This window comes from Vulpes vulpes, chromosome 3 (assembly GCF_048418805.1).
Source record: "Vulpes vulpes isolate BD-2025 chromosome 3, VulVul3, whole genome shotgun sequence".
Classification (NCBI taxonomy): Eukaryota; Metazoa; Chordata; class Mammalia; order Carnivora; family Canidae; genus Vulpes; species Vulpes vulpes.
Genome location: NC_132782.1, coordinates 130,355,332 through 130,370,926, shown reverse-complemented (window position 1 = coordinate 130,370,926; position 15,595 = coordinate 130,355,332). Strand labels below are relative to the sequence as shown.

At 47.6% G+C, this 15,595-nt stretch overlaps 1 protein-coding gene across 15 annotated transcripts in view; it reads right to left on the bottom strand.

Moving 5' to 3' along the window:
- The window catches only part of BCAR3 (BCAR3 adaptor protein, NSP family member), a 242,911-nt gene that overhangs the window by 41,148 nt on the left and 186,168 nt on the right, over nucleotides 1-15,595 (bottom strand). Inside the window, exon 1 of one of the 15 annotated variants that reach the window (XM_025996524.2) lies at nucleotides 11,007-12,225. The exons of the other annotated variants lie outside the window; for them this stretch is intronic. Within the exon in view, the coding sequence (XP_025852309.1) occupies nucleotides 11,007-11,090 (84 nt within the window). The 5' untranslated portion in view covers nucleotides 11,091-12,225. Of the gene's footprint in view, nucleotides 1-11,006; nucleotides 12,226-15,595 lie in introns of those variants that run through there. 15 annotated transcript variants of the gene reach the window in all.

Below are 15,595 nucleotides of genomic sequence, written 5' to 3'. Positions count from 1 at the left end.
TAACCCATATGTACATACATACTATACCCTCTTGGCCAAAGTGCCACATGGACAGTCAAGAGGTTAGTTTTAAATCAAGAGTTTGATAGTCATTGGAACGCTATGCCTCTGATTACTTCACCTTCTTGGCCAAAGTTCTGCAGAAATAATCAAGGGGTCAGTCTTAAATCAAGAGCTTGATAGCCACTGGAACACCATGCCTCTGATTAAACTCAAAGACTGAGCGCCCGCTGAGCCACGTGGCCTCCAGGACCAGATCCGGCAGGAGATGCAGGCGTGGGTAAGAAGGACTCTGTGGCCTGATGGGTTACAGCCTCTTTGAGGGACAAGACATCTGAAGAGAATGTACAACAGCTGCAGTCTTGCTGAAGTTCTCAGAATTCTCTATCCTATCTGTGGTCAGCGAGGGTTTCTGGCCCCTTCTGAGAAAGGAGTCCATAGAGAAGACATCTCATAAAATCTCAGAAAGTTTTAGCATTCTGAAACACTTTAATGAATTTGATGTTAATGTTTAAGTACCTCGAAGACATAAATTTCTCCTTTCCAAATCCTAGAAAGAATTTCATCTTCAGAAAAGATTGTGCAGATGGGTTTTGATGCCATTTTATAATTAAACCTGTATAATTTATCACACTTAACACCAGAGTCTTACTCCAGTGCCATTAAAAACAGATTTGTAATTTGCTGTTAAATTAAGATGCTTCATTTTCCTACTACTTGTGATTTTTCTTTTCACAGACAAAGGATGATTCAGGGGCCATCAGACCCCTAGCACAGCCAGGAAACTGCCATCAAACCCACCAGAGAACCCAAATCCAAGAGATTTCATTTTTATTCATTATCAAACCTTATCAAACACCTATCAAAAGAGGCTCATAAACCATGAATAGGAAATATGAAGAGAAAAACTGTGGAACTCCTTGTTTATCCAGGTTCTGAGAGATTTCCATTAAAATTCTGCCTCCCATTTGTGTGATGGAAAAAGACTAGTTTGATTTTAAATCTTGCAGGTCTGAGGCTTAACCCAACGCATCCCCTAGGGGCGGCAGTAACTTGATTCCCCCAGGCTTATCTAATTGCTTTAGGCTCATTCTGTAGGACGCAGCTCCCCTGGGTGTTCAACCCTTGATGCCTTTTATCCCCCCATCGTTCTCTGGGCAAGGTCTCCACATCTTCCCATCCTGCAGGATCGTGACCGTATTGCTTTTGATGCTCCGTTTCATTCTGATGGAACACCAGCGGACTGACAATTATTTTTCACTGGAGACTGATGAGTGTAAAAACTGCAAGAGGAATTTGAGCAGCACACTCAACATGGACCTATGTGGCCACTCTCCTTCACAATGGTTACCTACACGGGTGACAAATTGTTCAACACACTCCTTACACCGTAAGATCTCCTTTCCCAGCTGCCTGCCCTAGTGGCTTCGCCCATGATGTCCTTACCCTCTTGCCAAAGCACCCATGGGCTCATTCAGTGCTCAGCTCCAAGGGGGCCTCATCTTTCCCTGGTAAAAGACAAACTGAAACACAATGAGATTTTCAACAATCGTTTGTTCGCATCTTGCCCTGCTGGAAGCTGTGGTGGATACCTTCCCCTCTAGATCTAATTTAGATGATGACTTCCTGGAACAGCCTGCAGAGAAGCAACATCCAAATCATCCCCGTGAGGTAGCCCTGTTTTCTGATTCCTCCCAGTGAGAAATCAGGATGAAGACTGAAGGTCACTGCTTGCACTTAATCATTCAGTGGGTCTGTGAAAAAAAAGGTTTCACATCAAAGCTGAGTACCAGTCAACCTATTATACCCCCACCCACCCCACTGTAAACTGCTCTGCTCCCTTTAACCATGTTCTTGACTTCTGTTAATACTTCTCTCACCAGGTCGGCACACAGGCTAAATGAGACAATGAAGTGAAATATTAATCACTGGGTCTGGTAGTGAGATTTATTCCATTCAGTAAGAAGAGTGCTTTGTTAGCATCTATGGAGAAAGGAGAAACCGAGGCTCCCTGGCTAAGGCAGATCCAAGACAAGGGTTTGAGAAGACCGGCTGACCAAAGTTCAGGATGCAAGGAGATCCAAGCCAGAAATCTTTCCCACTGGTAATTCAAACTTGTTAATTCATCTCAATCCAAATTATGAGTACTTTGGTGGAACATAGCTGCTTTTTCAAAACAGATGCCCTATTTGCTCTTCAGTAATAATATCAGAAAATCAAAATCAATTCAAATATAGCTGACCCCTGAAAAACACAGATGAGAACTGTGTGGGTCCACTTCCATGCAGAACTTTTTTAGTAAATATAGCACAGTACCATAAATGTATTTTCTCTTTCTCACAATTTTCATAATAATACTTTGTTTTCTCTAGCTTACTTTATTGTAAGGAAGCAGTGAATAATACATATAACATAAATAATACACATTAGTTGACTGTGCTAGGCTTCCAGTAAACAGTAGGCTCTTAGTAGTTAATATACACATGAATTTTACATGAAGGGGTTGTTCAGGGTCAACTGCATCACCCTTTTCTTAATTCACCTTGAATGAATGAGGCACTACTGAATAAACAAAATGCATCATGGTGAAAGACACTAGGAGATATCACTGGAAAGAAAAACGAGAAATGCCAAACACACAGAGGAAAATCCAAAGATTCAGAAACCTTTTCAGCATGAGGTATAGAATAAATCACTTTCCAAATTTATCTCTCCAAAAACATACCACGACTAACAACTGTCTCAGACATCTGCTTTAGGATGAGCACATCATATATCAGGACCAAGTACACAGTAGGTTCTCAGTAAAACCAAATGATTCATCACAAGATGGGTTTTGGCCAAACATCAACTCTACCACTTCTAACATAAAACTCTCACGTCGGGATCCCTGGGTGGCTCAGTGGTTTAGGGCCTGCCTTCAGCCAGGGTGTGATCCTGGAGACCTGGAATTGAGTCTCACGTTGGGCTCCCTGCATGGAGCCTGCTTCTCCCTCTGCCTGTGTCTCTGCCACTCTCTCTCTCTCTATGTCTCTCATGAATAAATAAATAAAATCTTAAAAAAAAAAAAAAAACTCTCACATCATTTTAAAGTGTATTTCTCCCCAGAGGAGCTCAAAGTACTTGACACCCACATATCTCATCTAACAAGCTTTTGCAAACCACAATCACCATGCTAGAGGTCATGGCAGAAATGGAAAAACAGCAGCTGAACTTCAGAGACCCAAAACAACACAACTCTGATCTCACGAATCTGTACAACATCCCTAGAGTTAAACAGGTAGTAAGAGAAAACATCCCAAGAGAAAACATCACCGAGGCCCTGAATTTTCATGATTTGTTTAGACTTACAGAATAAGGGATTGACTAAAAACTAAAATCCAAGTCCCCCAAAGTATACAAAAAACTGGAAATATTTAGTCCATACAGAACAGACTTAAAGAAACATGAGGGCTGTGTGGAAACAGCTGAAGGACTGGGCTGTTACCATCTCAAGATGATGGTCAAATATTCTTGGTTCACATCCCTAGGGAAAGTAATCTAGAATCATCCCCCCCCCCCACACACACACACAGAGTTTTACTAGGTGTTCACTCATACCAACCAATTTGGTCTCAAAATAGACATGCTCACAATAATGCGAGGGAAGAAATGTATCTGAAGGGCTATTATGCCCACTTAGCTGCAGAATAAGGTAGACACTGCAGTGCATAGATTTTGACTCAATGTGAGGAGGGACCTTCTAGCAATTACAGTTGTTTCACATGGGGAAGTGCATTGCCTTAAGGATATAGTATAATCCCCATGTCTAGAAATGTCACACATGAAAATGAAATAACTTCCTATGAAGATTTAGGGCAGGAGGACCAGTTAGGATGCTACTCCAGAATTCCAAGCAAGAGATAGAGGGGCTTGAATTAGCACAGTACTGGTGGTAGGGTCAGGGGGGAAGAGACAGATGAGATAAATGTTTACAAGTAAAATCATAAGCCATAGCTGATGAGATATGAAAGAAGAATGGGAGGATAAGGCATGGAAGCTCCTGGAAGATGCTGAGCCACCAACACTCAACACAGAATCGCAGAGGGAGCAGATCTGTGGGAGTGGCTCACCAGGCCGTGGGGTCCAGGTGCTGTGGGGAGAAGGGCACACAAGCTGTGGAATCCTCGGAATGAGAGGGAGTCTATCTCAATTTCATCCCACCTAAGAGATGGGGTGATGAGGACATATCAGAAGAGGGCCAGGGGATGCTGGCTTCAAGAGGTAGGCCAAAAAGAAAAACTGAAGATAGTGTCTTAATCTATTGGACCTTCTATTAAACAAACAAACAAACAAACAAACAAACAAACAAAACCCATACATTGACTGAGTGGCTGAAACCACAAACATAGATTTCTCACAGTTCTGAAGGCAAGTCCACGATCAAGGTGCCAGTAGATTCAGTGTCTGGCCTGCTTCCTTGTTCCAGATAGCCTTCTTCTCACTGAGTCCTCACGTAGCAGAAGGGGCTGGAGAGCCCCCTGGGATCTCTTTTGTAAGAGCACTAATTCCATTAATAAGGGCTCCATGTACCACCTCCTAATACAGCCCACTCGAGGTTAAGATTTTGATATGAATTTTGGGGCGACACAAGACAGTCCCTAGCAGTGGAGTAGGAGTGGTCAGGAAGGATCCAGGAGAATAAGCAGAGTGCAGTGTCCTAGTGGTCAAGAGAACAGACTTTCAGGAAGGAAGAGCCACTAATGCCAAGTGCAGTAGGGTTCCAATAAGATCAGGATTGGACAGCATCCACTGGACTTGGCAAGGCTCCTGGTGGGGTGAAGGAGGCTGAGTGGCCACTGGGAAGTGAGGAAGCAGAGGTCATGTTCATCAGGTTCTGGGTGAAGGAAGACAGGGACCAGGAAATGAAGACACGGAAATAGGTAGTATTTTTAGAATGAGAAAGACCGAAGCATGTTTGCAAACTACGAGGGAAGTGCTGGTGGAGAGAGGCAGGCCGAAGGTCGCTGAGGAGAGACCAACGGCGAGGAATCTTCGAGGAGGGGGTGGTTGTGGGCACAGGTGGCTAGGCCGGCCGTGGTCGGGACAGGGACACTTCATCCTCGGAGGAGGCGGGGATCTGGATCTGGCCATAGCTGTGGCTTGTGCGGGCGGGCGTGGGGACGGAAGATTATCGTGCCTGATGGTCTGACCCGCTGCTGTGAGGAAACAAGATATTCTGAGTGTTTAAAAAGGGCCTAAAGAGAAGGTGGAGGGAGGCCGACCGGAGTCAGCCGAGCAGGGGCAGCAGAGCTGACCGGAGCTTCAAGGACACGGGCACGAGTTGGGGAGACGCTGGTTATGCTCCTCCAGCTGCTGCTCCCCGCAGAAGGACCAGGCCCCAGACCTTCCCCTGCTCCCCATCCCCGCTGCCCCCCCCCCCCATCTCTCCGTCTCTCTGTCCCTCCTCAGCATCGGCCTGAGGTCTAGTGCTTCAGGCCCTCACCCAGGTCTCTCCACCTACTGCTCCTGTAGGAGCCGCTCCGTGGTACCTCCTCCAGGAAGCCCCCCGCCCCAGGGCTGCATTAAGACAGGGGCAGCCCGGTGGGGCTCAGCGGTTTAGCGCTGCCTTCAGCCCAGGGCATGATCCTGGAGACCCGGGATCGGGTCCCACGTCAGGCTCCCTGCGTGAAGCCTGCTTCTCCCTCTGCCTGTGTCTCTGCGCAACCGCCCCCTGCCCCCCCACCTGTGTGTCTCTCATGAATAAATAAATAAAATCTTTTTTAAAAAAAAAAAAAAGATCGTTGCCGGGGCCTCACAGCACACCATGGAGAGAGCTGCTTGCAAGTCCACCTCCCCAGTGGACACACAACTGCTCCTCCAAGCAGGAGCTTGCACTGTCTCCCCAGCATCCAGGAGGCTCTCAGGACACACACTGGGTGTGCCGGTGGGGGGATGAGCAGATGAACTGTAAGTAAGAGGTTGGCTCACTGGTCGCTTAAATTCCATCTTATTAAGAAAACTGGGAGCTAGCTTGTTGGTTCTTTGTGCAGAACTGCTTTTGCAATAGCACACGTGTTTCAGAGTGGACACTGGGGAGAGCTGTTCTCTATACAAACTAAAAGACTGATCATAGCTCTTTCATAAGCCAGAAAAATAAGCCATGACATTCTCATGGCCAGAGCCAGATTCCAACAGTAGCCCCTGGGGCTGTGGACATGCACTGGAAATCCAGATGAGGACAGAGATGCCGCAGTCCAAACCCATGAGGCTCCCCTCCCTTCCCCTCCCCTCCCAGGGCAGCCCGAGTTTCCTCTGTTGGCCTAAAGACATCCCAAATATGCATCAGCTAAAAGACCCCAGAGCTGTCTCTGACATCTTTAAACCCACGACGGAGCCTGGTCCTCCACGTACTGCAGAGCTCTCAGGTGGCAGAGCACGAAGGTCTCTGGAGCCTGGGCACCCTGACTCTCCAGCGTCCTCCCCGGTGTTTGGCATAGGCCTGTTTCTCTGTAGTCCTGGAGGTGATAAACCCACTAACAGAATTTTCCCAGGATCCCAGTCTCATTTCTGCTTCCCACCCACGTCTCTCCAACAAAAACAAGGCCTTGGCCAGGATCCAAGCTCTGGGGTCTGTGGAGAGGGGATGCTGGGACCCAGCCGCTGTCAGGCACGTCCTTCCTTTCACTGATGCTGAAACCAGATCCCCCAAGCTCCCAGATGCCAATGGAATGCATTTAGGTCTCTCTCAAAAAAAAAAAAAAAAAAAAAAAAAAGCTGTGCTAGGCTTTTTTCTTTTTGGAGGGCAGGAGAGATAAATGAGCAACTAGCCACCGCCATGAGAAAGGACTGAGTCACTCTGGAGAGACAGCTCCCCAGTGACTTTTTTCACCTTGCACAGCCTGTGCTGTTGATGCATCAGCCCCACCGACTAAGGCAAGTCAGGCCCTCATCAGCACCAGGATGGTAGACTAGGACCCAAGTTGCCACCGCAGCAAACAGACCAAGGGACCGGCCACAGGGGAGGCAAGCAGGACCTCAACTCTACCACATTTGCTCTGACACAGGAAGGCAGTTTCTAATGAAAACAAGTTCCAGGAATCCAACCCTCTAGGGATGAGCAGATGGGACACCTCGGGTTGTCATGTTGCATTCAGAGAGGCTCCAGATACTTTTGGGGACAATGGAAAGGATTGAAAGCAAAACAAAACATGACAGTAGCAACAGCCCCATTTAAGCCGCAAAGATGACCAAATCTACGTGTGGGAAAGTATACGCTTAAAACCCACTGCCTTCTAAGCCATGACTTCTCATGGACAAGACCACTGACTAAGTTAGCGGAGATTAAGTGACTCATTTACCCACTGACTCCAACCTCTCTGTTGAGGCTTCTTCAGAAACGTGGCTATTGGGACGCCTGGGTGGCTCAGTGGTTGAGCGTCTGCCTTTGGCTCAGGGCATGATCCTGGGGTCCTGGGATAGAGTCCCACATTAGGCTCCCCATAGGGTACTTCTCCCTCTCTCTCTGTGTCTCTCATGAATGAATGAAATCTTTTACCAAAAAAAAAAAAAAAAAAGGAAAGAAACGTGGTTATTCTACACTTGCAAGTTGCCTTCGGATCCCCTGGAGTTAAAATCACACTGATCTTCCCCAGAAGTGGCCATTGGTAAGGTGGCAAAATTCAGCTTCTTTCCCCCTACCTCACAGAAGAAAAGTCAGAGACATGGGGACAAGAAGTGAGGGTCTGTCTCATTGCCAATTCTAGCAATGGGATCTATTGTGCTTCTCACCAAATTCCTTCTGTGGTTCACAAGGGACCTAAAAGAGGTCTTGCCACGGCCTGCAGGATTACCTGTTCTCTGAAAGCCACGTTTCCATTCCCCATGAAGTCTCTCCCAAAAACTGAAGTTTGCACTATTTTTCCCCAACTGCACTGTGTACTAAAGTATTAATATATACAGTATCATCTCATTTTAGGTTTCTTTTTTTTTAAGATTTTATTTATTTATTCATAAGAGACAAAGGTGAGAAGCAGGCTCCATCCCAGGACCTCGGAATCATGACCTGAGCCAAAGTTGAATGCTTAACTGACTGAGCCACCTGGGCACCCACGGTTTAGGTTTCAATGGCCTTAATGTGATATTGTAGAAAGGACATTGGGCTTCAAGCCAGATGAAGGATAGAACCTGGTTTCTACCCCTGGTGCCCCACTAACGATTCTGGGTAGGCAGTTTCTCTGAGCCTCAGTTTCTCCTCTGTGGGAAGGGGTAAACTATTGCCTTGCCAACTTGGAGCACTGGTTTTGAGACTCCTGTAAGACAACTCACTTGCATTCCCTGTGAAGGAACTCAGAAGGAAGCTGAAAAAACTTCTGCAAATGTAAGAAAATGACACCATGACCTAATGCTTTTGTGGTGAGGCCTTCAAAGTAGGGGCACCGGTCCTCAACTGTCATTTATCACACACACACACACATTCCTGCCAAAGAGTGCTTACGCTTGGATGGGCTACTACATTCGATATTTAGGGACTTTTGAACTTGAACGTGCCCCAGTAATGTTATGGATCAGTAATATTTTCAGTCCAAATTCTTTTTCCATTGGGCACAAGCAAAATAGCCTTTCCATTTCTCACCCAGGATGTTAAGGTCATGACCCTCCACATGGCTGGAACGTCTCATCTCTGGCCTCAGCTCCCCGGAGCCCAGCAAAGACTGCATAGCCTGATTCTCCTCTTCATTCTTGCCCACCCCCCCCCCCCCCGCCCGCCTCCTTTCCAAGGCCTTTATATGCAAGTCCACACCAGGCCCCTGCATACATTCTAAATTCCTGCAAATCTCTGCAAGTAAGATTTTATTCCCTCAAAGCACCAGTGTGATTGGTCTCCTGTGTAATGAAGGAGCCTTTATATTTTTAGTTTTCTTCCCATACAACAAACACTATTAATAACATTTTAGTTTCTCCCGAGATGATATGGATTAGACCAAATGGAAAGTTACCATGGCTACCAGAGTGTTATTTTTGGTATGAGAAATCCATGCCAAGTGAAGCAGCATACACGGTCAAGAACTGGAGCTTTATTTCCACTTTGCTATCAGGCAATCAATCCCAACTTAATTTTGAAACCCTAATTGCAGCGGAAACTAATTATGAGTGGCAAGACCTGAAACCCCTAATTAAAGGAGGAGTCAATAAAGCAATGCAGCCTTATCACTGGGGCAACTCTTGCAGGGATTTAAGCACAGGAGGACTTTCTTTCCCAGGTAACTACCTAAGCAAAACAGTGCAGGGAAGCACACCTGGACATTGGGTGGGAGACCCTAAGTTGGGTCTGGAAATGTCAGTCTCTGGTGGGCAAGCAAGTCAGGTCTTCTCCCTGTGTTATGAAGATGCACCCAACTGGGGGTGAGGTGGGAAGCCCCTGGTGGGAAGGAGGTGTTTCTACTCCCAGTCAAAAGGTGGTCAGGGGAGGCCAGGGAGGGAGAAGCTCAAGGATGGCTGTACCCCATATATTACTGTGGCCTTTGTGCACAGGCCTTGGACACGGCTGCAGAGGAACAGGGGCATCCCAACAGAATCTCATCACTCACAGATATTTAGAAGCTGTTTTCTCAGATATCCATGCTGAGCCGCACTTTTCTGAATTAGCAAAAGCAGGCTTATGAAAGGACTTCTATTAGAGTGAAAACATACTGCCAATCTGCAGCACACAGTCCCTTTGGGACCTCCTGGTCTATCTTTGACAGCTTTAAAATACTGTTAATGGCATGACTTCATCTACCCAACACTAGAATGATCCATATTTAGGCCAGAAACCACATGGTCCCCATATCACCCCACTGGGCTCCAGGATAGAAAGAGACTCTTAAATCAGAGAGGAAACACTTTTAACTGATGATTAATTGCCCATCCCCCCCTCCAAAACACTTTTAATTGATGACTAATTGCTCATCCCCCTTGACAAAGAGACAAAAATGAACTTTGCTCAATGGTGAGAAAGATACTCTGAACACTCCAACAGGGCAGTCAAATCAGAAGCCTACCCTCTTCCCACTCGGTGTATATTTTTCTACAAAGGGCTCTTTCTCCCTTTAATAGATTTTCCTGTTACGTTTTCCTGAGAGCTCTTTTCTTTTAAGCATTATGGAGAAGGAGGAAGCCGAACACCATAACCCTGTGGTAGCTTTTTCAATTGTATGAAATAAGTCAGTCCCTCCGGAGACAGAGCTCCACCATCTGGGTGGGAAGGATGTCATGAGCTTTAGATTCCTATTTCCTATGGATAAGTGAGCTCCATGGTCAAGCTAAGGGCCAACAGGATTTTTCCAAGACAGACAAACCTGCAGACCAAGGAGAGCCTGTATTAATCTTCATTCTTAGTGTTGTCACAGGCAGGCAACACAGAACACAGGTCTTGTCTTGGAATTAGTCAAATGAGGTTCTTTGAGTATTTTCATCAAAATAAACAGTGGGCTGATGTATTACGCAAAACCTCTGGCATTAGTGTCTTGTAACAAAGGTTCGAAATGGTAGCAGTAAGGAAAAGACAGTTCCAAATACTGAAATGTTTTGGAACCTGGCTGAGATTTGAAAGGAGGTCTTTGGTGGTTTCTGTATATTATATACATGATTGACATAAGGGACCAGCGGGTTCAGGAGAGAGAGGGGCTCAGCCCTCTCACATCCACTGTCAACAAGGGAAGGGAGATATAAAGAGAGAAAGAAGAAAAATAGATCTGTCTTACTGAGTTCCTTTGGTTTAGAATTTCCACCCAAGGAGACAGAGTGTCCTGAGAAAGAGAGCTTCATCCCCAAATGCAGACTCGGAGCCCCCTTTCTGTGCAGCTGGATTTTGCTTCCAGCAGAGGCACATCACTAGGGGCTTAGGAAGATCTCCCGGCCAAAGAAAGCGCCTCTGTTTTTCCAACCAGCAGGCTGCAAACTTTTTCGGGTGCCTTTTAGAAGACTACTGCTTTCAAGGCTCCCCAAAACAATCTCCAATGCATCTTATCTTGAAACCGACCTACCTTGGCTCCAAGGAATGGCTTGCAGGGGTAGAAGCAGCACAGGGCTGCCGACAGGGCGTGGAGAGCACTGCATTCCTTAGGCATCGTTCAGTGTCCAGTCCCTGGACCACACACTTTTTTTAGGGTTAAAAGAAATGGGGCTTGGTGATCAGAGCCCCAGCCCCGCGGCGACAGACGGCTCTGCTGCTCCTGCCCGCAGTCCAGGGCCGGGCTGGGACTTCTCCCCTCCGCTGAAGCCGATACGATCCACTCGTTCAATTCTAGCAGGCTGGTGTCCAGCCTGCCATGCACACGGTGCCAGAAATTCTCATGTGACCAGACTTGCTCTCTGATGAAATTCTAACCTCTCTTAGAAGAGCTTTGGGCTTTAGCTGTCCCCTCAATTTAGAGACCTGTCAGAAATCATGAGCCCCCTCAGGCCGTCTGTCCTTCCCAGGGCTAGGACACCAGGCAATCTGCTCCTAGACGCTTTATCTGCTTGCCACCCCAGCAGCTAAGGGTTTAGGGAAGCACATATCGTACCACCTTGTGAAGAGACAAAGGCTCCTTTGAGAAAAGGACCTAAAAGGTGACTGGGGTGTGACTCTCCTTAGGACCAATCCTAGAAGTCCTAAGAAACATGGGCAGGGTCCCTGGCCCCTCTACCCCAGCCCACCCGCAGTACTGTTTATTTTTAATTAGAATGCTCCTGGCAGCCACTTTGCAGCTGATAACATTGGCATAGCCATCACTGAAGGCAAAGCAATACTGTCTTCTGGTGTTTAATTAGCAAGTCTGTCAGCAAACACCCCGAGCACCCCCATACCATCCCACCTGGCCAAGCAGTCTGTTGGGAGTATGGGGGTCAAGCTGTGTGCCCTCCTCTGACTCAACTGTTTGCTTCACTTCCCTCCCTCACTTCAAATACTCCATTTTCAATTGTCCTCTCTGCCTAACCCAGATCCAGCACTCAGACCAGGTGGCCCAGGGAAGCCACGCATTTCTCCTGTGCTAAGTAGACCTTTGCCCCCACCAAGAGCTCCTACGACCTTCAGGGGAAAGTGACTGCTTCTCTTCTTGCATTCCAGTTAGAGTGGATGCTCAACAATTCTGGTTTTCATCAAACCCGGTCTCTGCCTGTAGCTCTTCCTGTCCTATGGTTCCAAACATTACCTTTCTGTGGCTTCGGCCACTCAAACCTGGAATGTGTCCTGAAGCTTTCTGAAACTTCACACAGGCAGAAACTTGTAATGAGGAAGAAACAGAACCTATTCAGTCCAGAAAGGAACAACACCAGATGAGGCATGAGGGAGGTATGAGAAATATCCAACAGGATTAGTGTCAAATCCTCAGGAGGCCTCGGCCTTTGGACTAGGTCAAGTCTGCCTGTAAAAATAGAGACTTGTTTGTTCAATGCCTGGTGAGCAGCTTCTGTGCTTGAACATGGCCTGAATGGGCAGAGGGGCAGCCTAATAAATACACAGGATGCAGGGATAGAGCTACAAAAGGTCTGTCACCACAAGAATGATGGGGGAGGGGAGAGGTGACTTCCTTTGTTCTCCCTCAGTCCTTCTCCTCCGTGATTTTGGAGGTCAGATGTGCAGCCCTGGGGGCTCTTGGGTCCGGGAAAGTCCACCCAAGAACCTGGAAGCAAGCATCAAGGATGGGAGAGTTCATGGTGTTTTTGAGCTGGAGGGGCCCTTGGAGATGGCCCAGTTGGTAGGTGGGTACTGTCCTCCAAGATCCATATGCTGTATCCATGAGCAAGCATTTGCTCTGTTTGCCCTTATTTCTATTAGATGGGATTTAAAAGTAAGTCCACGTGCAGTCAGGGCCCAAGCAGACCTATAGCCACCAGGTAAGGGACCCAATTTTGTTTGCTCATCCCCTTTGGCAGGAAACACACTACACCAGGTAAGAAACTCCCCCAAGAGGCTACAAAAAAGCACCATTCCCACTATGGGAAAAGGAAAGAAAGCAGCTCCTTAAATCCCACACAAAATTTCAGAGAGATTGGTCAAAGCCTCTGAACTCCTACTCTAACCACAGAAAGTCTGAATGAAGTGTGGTCCGGAAAGAAATATGCAAATACCTCAGACTTGTAAATTACCAAGAATTATGTCATCAAGTGATCAAGTGCTCCGGGCCAGGGTAAAGGCAAAACAGAAGATCTTCAGGTCACTGTAGAATCTCGGCTCTTGTCTAAGGCTACCTCTGTTTACTCTCACAAATGTCCCCCAAATGCCCATAGAATTGGTTGTCAGGATTAATGAGTGGGCTCATCTTACTAGGTAACTGTTTCTTAAGCACTTAAAAAAAAAAAAAGATGTATTTGAGAGAGAGCGTGCCTGTGCAAGAGCACTGGGGAGGAGCAGAGGGAGAGAGAGAAAGAGAGAGAGAGAGAGAGAGACCTAGACTCCCACTGAGCTCGGAGCCCAAGGCCAGGCTCCATCTCACCACCCTGGTATCATGATCAGAGCTGAAACCAAGAGTCCAATGCTCAACCCACTGAGCCACGCAAGAGCACTTTTTAATTTTCTTGTTCCACACCAAAAAGAATTCCTGAAATAGCATTCAATGGTTTTAATAAATTTCTCCGGAAATGGCCAAGGAGGAAGATGAAAATAACGTGTTGTTGTTGCAACAAAAGATGGTAATTGCGTGAATTTGCAAAGTGCCCTTCACTGACTTGTTATGCTTTTCAATATTTGCATCCACACTGATCAATTCTCCCACGTTCTCCTAACAGTGATTATTCTATTGCAGTTACAAAGAAACAGAAGACCAGGACAGCGTGTCACTCAGCAAAGAACGGACAAAGGACCAGGGACTCCAGCCCGTGATTGCAGAACCTGGTATGTAATCACATGGAAACACAAATAAAAAATTTTTTAATGTCTTATAATTAAATCTGTTACTCACACAGCCCCATGAAAAGGCGGTGACCTGGGGCAGGGGGTCACTCTGATGATTTGGTGCATGTGATTTAAGACCAAATTTGGATTCCAGGTTTTCTACAGACCATGTTCTTCTCAGGACAGGGGTCAGTGTCTCTAGGGCAACCCCAGGGACTGACGGAGAGGGAGGGATGCTGGGCAGCACACAAAACTCTGGGGAAATTGTGCTCTCTAACGTGCCCCTCCAGCCTCCTGGACGACTTGTTCCTCTACACCAAGAGACACGCCTGTGAAAAAAGCCAGGGCAGGGCAGCCAGGTAGACCCTTGAGGGAGATTCTCATGCCTTCAAGTCACATGCTGCCCCCTCTGTCTGGGAAGAGGGTTAAAGCAGGCCAGAGGAAGGCCCCAGCTCAAGTATTGCCCTCAATGCCGTTTTTTCCTTAGGCAGCCCTAATACTAACCTGCCCTATTTAGTAACCATGGAAACAGGAGCTGCCTGCCAGCCACATCCCACAGACACGTGCTCACTCCCTGTGCTCACTCCCTGAAAGTGTACAAGAGTCCTTCTCCCAGAGGCTACAGTCCTCACCAGATCAGGCTCCCGGTGAGGGAGAACCTCGATTTGACCTGACACTGGAGGAGAGGTCTGGGGCGCAGAAAGATGTGCCTACCAGGTATTTGCTTTTCCCCATTTCAGGGAAACCGGGAAAACAAAGCTGCCAATACTCCTCCATTCTCCCCAAAGCCAGCCCAGAATCAAGATATCAAGCCTTGTGTGCACAGAGGCGCTTCTGGTCATTGTCTGGCAGCCCTGTGGACAGTGACACTGCCCATGGCGGGCCACACTGTCACCAGAGGGCACTGGTCCAAGGCTGCAAGGTCTGGCTCGTCCCTGCCCACAGGGACACACTCAGAGCATCAGTCAAGGGATGAACTCTAGTCATGGAGGTCAAAACAGCCCAACCTCTCATGGCAACCACTGAGACTCCACCTCCTCAGCCAGAGTGACCTCTCCTGGCTTTTTGCCTCCCCTAAACCCCAGTGATCAGACTCTCAGTGAACAAACACAGCCTTAATGAGCTAGGGGGTAAGACCTAAGCTACTACCATTTCCATTTCCCCTGGTGTCCTAGGAAGCAGGGACGATTAACCTGGATTGGCCCAACTGAAAACATCCAAGACTGTCCTCTGCAGCTTTGGCCTCTTGAAGAGCCACATGGCAAGTGCCTGGGCAGCCCAGGGCCAGCAAATGTGTGTTTACCTGCAACCCTGTCTCCCAAGCCTCCCAGGGCCCTGGCCGGGGAGGAGCTCCTGTGGCCGGAGCACAAACCCTCACCTAAAAGCGACAGGACTTCAGGGCTTACGGAGGTAAGGACGGCCCCCCAGATTCCTAGGCCCCCCCAGATTCCTGAGAGTGCAGCTGTGAAGGGCCATTGATCTGCCTCGCGCAGCACTCACAGGCACACCCCTCTCTACTGGGCCTCCTGCCCCCTCCCTACCCTCCCCCCAATACGTCTGTTTCTCTAAATGGCCCTTAAAATTGTAGAACTGACAATGCAGAGCTAAACTCGGTAAGGGCGCAGCCCCAACTGCTTTCTTGCACGACCGCATACAGTTCCATTCCGTGTATCCTGCCACCATAATTACCAGCATCTCTGGCCTGGGAATAGCCCAGAAATCCTGGGCTACACAAGCCCAGTTTTCTGTTCTTAG